We start from the raw sequence: 11920 nt of genomic DNA, 5'->3' as shown, positions 1-11920 counted from the left end.
ATCGGCCCCCAGCAACGATTAATTGGGAGGAGATAAGAAATAGAGAAGGAGCATCGAATTGTTATATGAATTTGGGATAGCTGATTTATTCTTCAGTCTGATCTTAACATTTAGAAGATATAAAAGTGGTCCGAACTGTTATGAAACTAAATTTTGTATTTCTGTTTTATTTTCTTAGTTAAGCTATATGCGAAATTAAATTTTGTATATATATTAGTGCTTAAACTCAAACTAAACACATCTTAAAGTGTTCAATCAGCTCTCCAAAATGTTGGGCAGTGCGATAAGCCGATAGTCCGATTATCGCTATCGGCATGCAAGCCTTACGCCATTTTTAGGCCCTTTTTGAAGAGGCCGCTGTTTGCTCGGGTCAATAAAAGTTCACAAATTATATTCTGGCTTGTGATAAGCCGGGCAGTATTCAACTTTCATCTCGATTGTCGGGCATTAAACGTAGCGTGTGCGTTTTCAAATCCGATCATTTGTCACCGAAACACCCCCGGGAACAGTTGGAAAATTCATCTCGCCAACGGTTGGCTTTGTTTTTGACTTGAAAAACATGGTTTTCATTACGAAATTTGCAAGGATTGGGCTGCAGGCCGCCCGCCAGGTAAGTGCCACGCCCCTTGGCGGCGTCCAGGCCCGCGCCTTTCACCTGACAAGCCTCCTCGCCAAAGGTAAGCCATTTGTTTATGCAATACCCACTGAATCTCAAACTGTAATCCCCGCCAGAACGCCGATACACAAACAAACACGAGTGGGTGGAGGTGGTATCGGGCAGCAATGCCATAATTGGCATCTCCAGTTACGCCCAGGAGGCTCTCGGGGATGTGGTGTTCGCTCAGCTCCCAGAACCCGGCACGGAACTCAAACAGGATGACGAATGTGGAGCCCTGGAGAGCGTTAAAGCGGCCAGCGAGGTGTATTCACCAGTTAGCGGCAAGGTGATCGAAAAGAATGCTCAGGTGGAGGACACACCGGCCCTGGTAAACAGTAGTTGCTATGAGAAGGGTAAGATCTGCAATAAGACCCCTTATTAACTTTATTAAAAACACACTCCTTTTCTCAGGCTGGCTCTTCAAGGTAGACCTGAAGGATCCCAAGGAACTCGAAGCCCTCATGACCGAGGATCAGTACAAAGCCTTTCTGAGCAGCAGTGGTGATCACTAGAACTAACAGCTAATCCTAACCCCAAAGCATCTTTGCTGTAGCCTTTAAAACGAGTAAACTAGCATTTGTTATCAGCTGAAAAACGCTACACTCATACCCAAAAACTCATCGTCATACACATGTTGTTGTAGCTCTTGAAATTTGTTACGAATAAGAATCAACAGTAAATCCAAATATTATATTTAAATTGGGAATCTTGACCTGCGGGTGCCAGACGTCGACTGCTCCCCCATGGAAACCTTCTAGGCGATAAGACCAAAAGACTGAAGAGAAACGTGTTGAGAGTTACTCAATGATAACAAGTCACTCAAGAAGACACTCAATTTCATAATAATACAGATCAGCTTAATGCGGCGTGTTTGCCGGATTTAGGAACAAATATTTAACACTGTTGCTTGGACACGCGATGGCGCACGCCACGGCATTCAGCCATCACCTGATTGATTCGGTGATGGACCGATGACACACCTACCTCTCTGGAAAGTTACGCCGTGCTCTGGCGATAAGGATGTCCAAGTCGCGCCTTGGAAATATGCCCGATCCAGATGATAAGCCCTCCAAAAAGCGCCGCCCATGTCCCATTGAACTTGAAGAGCGTGTTCGCCAAAGCTTTTCGATGCGGAAAGCTATGGCAACGAAGGCGAAAAGCTTGGCAGTAGCTCATGCGAGTGGTCAGTGCTCAAAAAGAACTCATTCCGTGCGGTGCGAGAAGCGCATGCTGCTCGAGAACCAACCCCTAAAAATAATAAAAACAATCACACAAAAAGCTAAGGATAATTGCAAAACAGGATAATTGAAGACCGCAAACAAGGGAAAATAATTCAAGGATATACACCAATAACTAAAACCACAAATCAAAAACAAAATGCCAGCCGAAAAATCAATATACGATCCCAATCCGGCCATCAGCCAAAATGCCTACATATCCAGCTTCGAGGAGTATCAGAAGTTCTATCAGGAGTCGCTGGACAATCCGGCCGAGTTCTGGTCCCGCGTGGCCAAGCAGTTCCACTGGGAAACGCCCGCCGACCCGGAGAAGTTCCTAAAGTATAACTTCAACATCTCCAAGGGACCCATTTCGATCAAATGGATGGAGGGTGCCTCCACCAATCTGTGCTACAATCTACTAGATCGCAACGTTAGGAACGGTCTGGGCGACCAGATAGCCTACTACTGGTGAGTCTGGTTGGAAATCCTCGCCCACTTTCCCTTCTGTGGCGTAGGTCGCACGAAAACAAAAGTATTTAGGTGGCAGCGCAGGATTATTGATTTTTCGTATGTTACGAAACTCTCGCCTAGTGACGTAGAAAGGTGGGCTCTTTTTGAACAGGATTTACTGCGCAGGCACCACACCAAAACAGATGATAGCTCTCCTTTTGCATAATTTAAATATGTGCACAAGGATGCAACTCGATGGGACATATCACCTGCCATCGGTTTTGGTTGCGAACTTTTCCCTTATTACTTTTGTGTCTGTTAATTTGAGCGATTTTTTTCGTTTTGATTGCCAATAATTGGCTTAATCGTCTGCATGCCAAATGTGACAGTGGGACTAACGACCTAAAATAATTCAACTTCGGGAGGTATTTGGCTTTCTAAATGCGGCTTTGCTAGGCACTCCGACTCTGGGTCAATGTCAGGGCTAGTCTTCTCGAGACGACCCTCATAAGGGGGTGACCCGGCCAAGTTTACGTTTGGTTTTTCTTTATTTATTCAGTTAAAATCGATTTACAGTGAAACCGGTTGGGGAAGCCCTGAAAAAAAGAAACTTTGCTCTTATTTGATTTTTTTTTCACATGTTTTTGCTAACTTTTTTGTTTAGTGTTAGTAAGAATGTTCTTCTTTATTTATAAATTTAAATTTGTGTGTCACTGGACTCGTTTTTAATTATGTTTCGGTATTTTGTCAGTACTTCTAATTATTTTGTAGTACATTTTCCTTGTTTTTGAACATAAAGAAAAGTTTAAGGCTCACTGTCACTTGAGTTAAGCTCGCTATAACAAAAATATCTAAACCAAAACCTCCTTTTTTATTCGCAAAACTTAATACTTGCCTCAAAGGAGCAATATCCGTACATTCTGATGTCTTATCTAAGTTCAGTTTTTAACTCATCTTTTTATCATTTGTTTGTTTCTCCACACGAGGAGGAAGGATTCGTTCGTAACAAAAATTAAACAATCAAAGGCAATAATAGCTAGGGACTTCTCCCACTATACATATATGAATGTTCACTTTAAAATGTGCACTTTAAATCTATGTACATACTTCGTTGACTGCGATTAGCAACAGACACTCCCTTTCGCTGATTAGCTACCGAAAAGCCCGTACTATATATTACCTTTTGAGGTTCTCAAGTGCCCACTCAAATCGCAATTAAATTGAATAGCTCGTACTGGATGGACGAAATAAGTATTTTGTTTTGGTTGCGGTGGTTTTTTGTTTTGTTGTTTTCAGACCCAAAGTTCACCGATCAATGCGTCAGGGCGCAAAAAACACAAAGTTAAACAAATGTTAATGCTAATGAGCTTATCTCGGGGTTATCATTTGAGAGGCGGGTTAGGGGGCGGGGCGCGTGTGCCGGAGGAAATGCAAATGAAAGTCAGGTAACTGAAAGGCAATTACAAGGTCATTGGAAGTATTGGTTCCCATTCAGCGTCGAAGTTACGACGGCCCATCACTACTACTATTCTCGGCTATTTCCCACTTTTGTTGGGAATTATTTAATCCCAGCCCACAATCTGTCCTCACTTTCCTTAGATAAGATAAAAAGTGGGACACAGACCCAATAAGGCTGAAAAAACCGTGTGCACGTAATGAGTAATAATTAACGCTTTTCGAACCACCGTCTCAGATAATTTTATTGCAAACCACAGCAAGCTAAAATCTTACAATTTATGTGCCAATTTTATTGCATAGATAGGCGCAACGAATCGGAAAAGCTTTACAATTCTAGTATTTGAGGCTTTAAATTCATTCAAGTTTGTCTGGCCTAATTAATTGTTAAAATTTTACATTTACTTTAAAAAAAACAGAGTTTTAGTGTATTTTATGAGAATTTTTTCCAAGCCTAAAAAACAATACCTTTGCATTTCTTAAATATTTTTTTTTGCTTCCGTGGAACTAAGCTAGGTTTCTGTGCCTCAATCCCAAAATAACCGTTTCGAACCAAACCGATTTACGCAAACTGTTTTCAGTTTCGAGAGTCGTTAGCAACAAAATTAAGTCGAATTAAACACACGAAAGCCTGAGGCGAAAGCCGAGCAATATTATGTAAACGATTTGACAATGCGCGCAAATTGTTTATTCAAATTGATGGAAGCGCGTCTTTGCGTTAAACAGTTTGCCATTTTTTTCTTTCCTTTAATTTTTGTGTCAGCCGGCGTCTGGGCAAAAGGTGGCGTAGAATAGGTAAAAGACGGGGAAATTGACTAAAGCTAAATACGGGGAAAAATGGGGAATTAACCAAAAATTATAGAAGTAAGGTATTTCTAATTTTCCAGTAAGCGGTAACAGTTTGACAGCCACTGGGCGTCTAGAAAATCACGCGATCACATCGTCTGATTCACTCACAACCAATTAGAGAGCCACTGCGCTCCAAGCACGAAGAAAGACTAGGAGAGAGGTAGTAGAGGGAGAGCTACATACATATGTATAAAAAAAATAATGGATTGTCTGTCTGTTTACCTGCTAAAAAATAAAAGAGCGGCAAAAACTAACATATGTATAAAAATGCTGCGTAGGCATTTCTTGACTTCTTTCGCCATTGTTATCAGTGTTTCCACATGAGACAGGTTGACAGGCCCTTTTACAGAATTTTACAGAAGTAAATAATGTAAGCTGTAAGCTACTCTCTTCACACAAATCAAAAATGCGCCAAGCCGTTAAAACAAATAAACGATCTTTAGATAAACAAAGTGGAGGAGCATCGTACGATAATGTCTCTCAAACTGTAGGGCCCGAGCAGACACGGAGACGCGATAGAAAGAGATAGATGAAATCACTGCAAGAAGTCAGATGGTTTTGTGGCCAAACAAATTTTGATCTTAACACGACTTGGTCTAACTGCAAGGAATCCACTTTCTGCTCGTTTGGAGAGTATTAACAATATTTTTTAAGTACAAAAAACTCCGTCAAAATAGAATAGAATAGAATTGTGAGGTTATACATAGACATTAAAATTAAACATAGTAATTTTTTCCGGTCATAAAAACGAATGAATGGGAACTTTGAAGTAATAAATATTCTAACTACATCGATGCGCTAAATATCCACCGTATTACGTAAACGGATTTTCTCATTAATTTTCTATCAGTTTTTGCCAAACAAATTATTTTAGCTGTTTACAAATATTTTAAATATTGTAAACTGGAAAGCCTGAGGGTTTTTGCACAGTGTATGAAGGAAACAGAAATATTCCATGCGATACATGCGACACGCGAATCAACAGCTGATGTTATTGTTATTAAGATAAGTCGCCGGTGCTTGTTGTTCTCGCCGTAGTTGTTATACCATTCCTCATAATTTTTTCTTTTTTGGCTCGCACGTGTGGTGAGAGTGGCGGTTTTTAGTATATTTTCGGATTTCCGATTTCTGATAAGCGGGAGACGGCCACGCGTCTTCCCTTGGTCAAGAGGTGAATGGTAGATGGCGGATCGGGACGGTGCATGAGGTGTTTTTAAGGCAGCATGGAAAATTTCTTGTCTGGCGATCCGGCGACGAGATTAGGAGGCGAGTGGCCCGATTACGCCTCTAAATTGGAAATTAATACACTCGTCGCGCCACATTTTTCCCAATAGCTTGGTTACTCACGCGGAGGAGTAGGCACCGCTAGTGCTCCAAACTCTGATAAGTGAAGAGGATGTCCGCAAGTGCACAAGTTAGTTTTCCTTGTCTGTCAGCTGTCGCCGGCTGATTAGGATTTCGGCACAGTCTGGCAATCACCAGGTGTTGAAAATATATATATGTACATACATATATATTTTCTTTTAGTTTGCTTATATTTATTTGATCTTATCTATAAGTCATGTTGACGTAAGAAATTGAGGGGCTCTCTTAATTATTGCTGATCTGGAAAGCTAGAGAAGATGTTGCAGTGATGCTGTTGGGCATCTGACGGGACTTGTAAAATGTACAAATGATAAAGTTGTTAGCCGCTCGTCCGTGAGGATATCCGATAAGTATGGAAAAACAGATTTGGAAAGGGTCGCAGCACGAGGAACTCAGATGTTGTGGCAAAGACTGTATTGTAGAGGTACTATTCAAGTAACATGTGGGTGTTTTCGTGCAGAGTCATTCTGATTGTATGCCTTTGGCCGTCAAGACAGACTCGGTGGAAAGCCTGTGCAACCCTAAGTAATATCGCACTGCAGTATTTCCGATTCTGCTGTTACTTCGCCGATTTGCTCTATAGTCCCATGGCAATCACGGAATCAAAATTGGGTGCTGGGATAAAATTCTGCAGTTATGTATGGATGGGATTATGCGAGCAGTTTATTGAACTGTACGAAGCTGATGTATGATCTTTACCTGCCTTCTGTTCGTTAATGGTTATCGTTTTTTTCCATTTTTTTTTTTGAAAATTGCTTAGTAGTGCAAACCTGGTAAAGAGATTACAAATGACATTAATAGTACAGAGTTTGGGTGTTCAAGTATAATTAGGTCAGGTGACTTTTTGGTTCAACTGCATTTTGAGTTTTGCAACTTCGATTTACTAAAAACATTATGAACTCCGTCTCGCTATCAGATAAAATGTAATTCATTGGTTTGGCTGGAATACATTTTGTAGGCAAAGAGCAAGTTAAATCAAATTTTCATCTCATGATGGCAGCTTGCAAGCTATTGCTCGGGAAAGAGCAAGAATCTATAGTTAGTACAGGGTTAGGGATGAAAATGACTAAGCCCAGTAACTAAAACAGTTCGAGTCGCAGTCGAGGGGTGCTTTCATTGCGTATTTTATTTATTTTTACCATCTTACTAATTGACAAGTACAAGTACAAACAGGTATTTCGTTCAAGTGGAATATCATTTCACGGAAGTGGTTCTGGCCCAGTAAAATCAGTCCAAACACCAAACAGCCCCACTTGGCACTCGTCACCCCTTTCAGGGCGAACTTTGAACACTGCGGACTAGTCAGCGGTACTAAAATAACCCCTTTAAAAACGTCACGATGCGAGCTTTTGTCGTTGTTCCGTCAGCTTCCTGCTTTTTCTTTGGCAATACATATTTTTGGGCCAAACTAATAGACGCTTTATTGCCGGCTAATTCTAATTCTTATCGCTAGTGACGGACAACCGGTGATGATTTATACTGTGCTGATTGCATTGTCTACCTTTCTAGTCCACCTGTCGTGTAGTTTATTGCTGTTTTTCTGCGTTGCTAATCTGCCTTGACCTCCAAAACAGCCATGGAAATGGCTTTCCCCTTACTCTTCAAGTTTCATGTCTGACCGTCGGTGATCGCGACTGCTTATATCCGTTTTGAACGCTGAAACCATTCACGATTTAGCCCAGTCACGATCTTTGTTTACCCATTCAAAGCTTTCAAAGCTCTGACAAATTTCACATTCCATTTCGTGTTGAGTTCTAAATTCGTTTATTTAATAGCAACAATTAGGGTAACATTAACTGTGCCCACTACTTGCTCGTGAATTTGGGTTTATTCGGAATGGATATTCGATTGGGATTAATTTTCTTATTTATTTTTGGAAAAATATAATTACTTTTTAGTAAGTTACCGTTAATTTCACATACTTTATACAACTATGTAGTGCATTTATTCAATAAAGTAGGTTATTAGCACTGGCTTCTGTTACCAAGTGCAGAACAAAAAGGGAAAGGAATACAAAGTACTTGTATATACAATTGCGCAACGCCAAGTCTTACTATATATGTACATACACGGTAAGAACACCATAGCCATAAAATGTCTCCTTGAAATTAGGTGACAATTTGAGCTCAGAAAATCGAATTAAGTCTGCTCGGGCAATTAGGAAGACTCGCATTACAGTAAGTGATCCACTTGTGGTCGGGGTAATTAGTCCAATTGTGGGGTACCCGGTACGCGGCCACCCATTTGAGAACGCCACCGGCGCGTGCTCAATGTAAATACTATACTTGTAGAAGTAATACTAAGTATGTTGGAATATAATGCAATGTGTTTCCTCATGGTCGTGTTTCTTTTTGCCATTGTTTCAGGGAGGGCAACCACCCCGACGATTATTCCCGGGGTCTTACCTATCGCAAGTTGCTGGAGGAGGTGTGCCGGTTCGCCAATGTGTTGAAGGATCATGGAATTCGAAAGGGCGATCGTGTGTCCATTTACATGCCCATGATTCTGGAGCTGCCCATCGCGATGCTGGCCTGCGCCCGCATTGGAGCCGTGCACTCGATCGTTTTCGCCGGATTTTCACCGGACTCGCTGGCGGAGCGGATGTTCGATTGCAAGGCCAAGCTGCTGATTACAGCGGATGGAGCTTGGCGTGGAGAGAAACCCCTGTACCTGAAGGCGCTGTGCGACACGGCCTTGGAGAAGGTCGAGGAGATGGGTCACTCAGTGGAGAAGTGCATTGTGGTGTCGCACTTAAAGCGCGTGACTCCGTGCCAGCTGGATCATGTCGAGGAGGAAATTCCGTGGACCGATGACCGCGATTACTGGTGGCATGAGGAGATGGAGGACAAGGAGCCGGCCTGCTATCCCGAGTGGATGGATGCCGAGGATCCGCTGTTCATGCTCTACACTAGTGGCTCCACTGGCAAGCCCAAGGGAGTGCTTCACACGACCGCCGGATATCTGCTGTATGCGGCTACGACCTTCAAGATCGTATTTGACTATAAGCCAGGGGATATCTACTGGTGCACCGCCGATGTTGGCTGGATCACGGGACACACCTACGTGGTGTACGGACCGTTGGCCAATGGTGCCACTTCAGTGATTGTAAGTGGCTGATTAAATGTAAACAAAAATTGATTTCTGACTAACTGTTTCTACTACCCGGTAATTGCAGTTCGAGGGCACACCATTCTTCCCTGGAAACGATCGGTACTGGAGTGTCATTGACAAATATAAGGTCACCCAATTCTACACAGCTCCTACGGCGATTCGTGCACTCATGAAGTTCGGCGAGGGTCCTGTTCTGAAGCACAACCTGAGCGGACTCAAGTAGGTTTTTCACCCTTTATTCTTACTTGTTTGAGCATATCACTTGGGACCAAAACAACTTTTCTAATGTCGTTATTGACCTGCAGAGTTTTGGGCAGCGTGGGTGAGCCCATCAACCCGGAGGCCTGGCTGTGGTATTACAAGTACATTGGAAAGGAGCAGTGCTCCATTGTGGACACCTTCTGGCAAACGGAAACCGGTGGACATGTCATTACACCCCTGCCTGGAGCGACTCCCATGAAGCCCGGATCTGCTGTAAGTAAATCCCGTTGGCTGGTTGATGTCAGTAACTGTACTATAACTTATTTCCTTACACTCGTAGTCATTCCCCTTCTTTGGTGTCAAGCCCACTTTGCTGGATGAGTGCGGAATTGAAATTAAGGGAGAGGGCGAGGGCTACTTGGTCTTCTCGCAGCCTTGGCCGGGAATGATGCGCACCTTGTATAACAACCATGAACGCTTTGAGGACACGTACTTCTCAAAGTTCCCAGGTTTCTACTGCACTGGCGATGGTGAGTCTGAAACTGTTTTTATACCCGTTACTCGTAGAGTAAAAGGGTATACTAGATTCGTTGAAAAGTATGTAACAGGCAGAAGGAAGCGCTTCCGACCATATAGAGTATATATATTCTTGATCAGGATCAATAGCCGAGTCGATCTGGCCATGTCCGTCTGTCCGTCCGTCTGTCCGTCTGTCCGTCTGTCTGTCCGTCCGTATGAACGTCGAGATCTCAGGAACTATAGAAGCTAGAAAGTTGAGAGAAAGCATACAGACTCCAGAGAAATAGACGCAGCGCAAGTTTGTCGATCCATGTTGCCACGCCCACTTTAACGCCCACAAACCGCACAAAACTGCCACGCCTACACTTTTAAAAAATGTTTTAAAATTTTTTCATTTTTGTATTAGTATTGTAAATTTTTATCGATTTGCTAAAAAACTTTTTGCCACGCCCACTCTAACGCCCACAAACCGTCAAAAACTGTCAGTGATGAAGACTCTTCTTCACACTTCCACTAGCTGAGTAACGGGTATCAGATAGTCGGGGAACTTGACTATAGCGTTCTCTCTTGTTAAGTTTAGAACTGTTTTTCTTTGTGATTTTAAAGTGGATATAGGTTGCTAACTTTTGTTTTGATCTTTTCCTCATAGGAGCCCGTCGCGATGCTGATGGTTATCTGTGGATCACTGGTCGTGTGGACGACATGTTAAACGTGTCCGGTCATCTGATGTCCACCGCCGAGGTAGAGTCAGTTCTCACAGAGCATCCTCGCGTGGCTGAGTCCGCCGTGGTTTCCCGTCCGCATCCCGTCAAAGGCGAGTGTCTCTACTGCTTCATTACGCCCAACGAGAACGAGGTCTTTGATCAGAAGCTAATTTCCGACCTTAAGAAGATGGTGCGAGAACGTATCGGCCCTTTTGCCATGCCGGATGTCATTCAAAACGCTCCCGGACTGCCCAAAACCCGTTCCGGCAAGATAATGCGTCGTGTGCTGCGCAAGATCGCGGTTAACGATCGCAACGTGGGCGACACATCTACCTTGGCCGATGAGCAAATTGTGGAGCAACTGTTCGCCAACCGGCCATTGGAGGCCAAGTAGATGGTAGTTGTTGGACCAACTGGCAGCAGCCAGAATCCTTTCACCCAAGGCTTTCTCCGGTTGCAGTGACCACTCCACTTTGCCATCGCATTTCTACCACTTACGTATCCCGATTACGTATCCTGTAAATCTCCCTCTACTTATATGAATTACCTACTGCTTAATGTTGGTTCCGTTCCGGGCTACGACGTGGTTAGCACCTTTAAAATTCTACTTAGCTCGTAGGCCTAAGCGTGTGCGTAAGTAAGTGACTGGATGATTTTCGATCCCAGTTATCTATCGTCAATATAATTTTGTGTACATGCCTGCTCACCGTAGTTAACATGCTCACCACGCACACATTTTCCAGTTCTTTTGTTTCTTCGTTGTAGTCGTAGTTTAAGTTCTCGCCTATTCGTTGTGATACAAATTTAATTATATCTTACTTATGTATGTATTTTTAGTAGAATTGATATGAGACAAAATATATACACGATTCCAATTATCGCCACAAATTACACAGATAACTTATTTTTTGTTGTATCCTTTTTTTGTAGTATCTCTTTTACACCTTTTCAGACCTGAGAAGATGCGCACGTAAGTCCGGAGACGATCGGGGAAATCGGTTTCTTCCCCGTCCCATTAGCCCATAAGTTTGAGAACGATACATATCTTTGTGGAATAATGCTGGCCACATTCCTACATACGATCTACATGTTAAAGAGAACCGCTCGGATATACTATATACACTATATATATATGTTATACGGTCAGAAGACTTACTGCAACGAAACATATCACAGTTACAGCTGCAAGCCTATTGATATTATAGAGGATTTTATTGTTAGAGATCGTTATTATGGGGAGATCGACCTAGAACTAATGCATATGGGCAGCGATCCCCAGTCTGATTGTAAAAAGATTGTTAGTTTACTGCGTTGGCGAACGAAGGATTGCAATTTACATATCTACATATATATATATATATATTTCTGTATATGAACGTACATATGTG

General features: G+C 42.6%; 2 protein-coding genes across 2 annotated transcripts; both read left to right on the top strand.

Annotated features, from left to right (window-relative positions):
* The first annotated feature begins 341 nt into the window (after positions 1 to 341).
* Positions 342 to 1344, top strand: LOC122617153 (glycine cleavage system H protein, mitochondrial). Its single transcript, XM_043792877.1, has 3 exons — positions 342 to 677; positions 733 to 1011; positions 1070 to 1344. Exons 1-3 carry the CDS (start codon positions 560 to 562, stop codon positions 1168 to 1170), a joined length of 498 nt encoding a protein of 165 aa, XP_043648812.1. The 5' UTR covers positions 342 to 559; the 3' UTR covers positions 1171 to 1344.
* A 491-nt stretch (positions 1345 to 1835) lies between these two features.
* On the top strand, positions 1836 to 11423 carry LOC122617148 (acetyl-coenzyme A synthetase). The gene is made up of 6 exons (XM_043792870.1): positions 1836 to 2346; positions 8364 to 9102; positions 9173 to 9327; positions 9414 to 9582; positions 9650 to 9839; positions 10478 to 11423. Exons 1-6 carry the CDS (start codon positions 2036 to 2038, stop codon positions 10924 to 10926), a joined length of 2013 nt encoding a protein of 670 aa, XP_043648805.1. The 5' UTR covers positions 1836 to 2035; the 3' UTR covers positions 10927 to 11423.
* Positions 11424 to 11920: the final 497 nt, after the last annotated feature.

The sequence above is a fragment of the Drosophila teissieri genome, chromosome 3L, assembly GCF_016746235.2.
Source record: "Drosophila teissieri strain GT53w chromosome 3L, Prin_Dtei_1.1, whole genome shotgun sequence".
NCBI lineage: Eukaryota > Metazoa > Arthropoda > Insecta > Diptera > Drosophilidae > Drosophila > Drosophila teissieri.
Note: the sequence above shows the minus strand (reverse complement) of the source record. Positions and strands in the feature narration are given on the sequence as shown.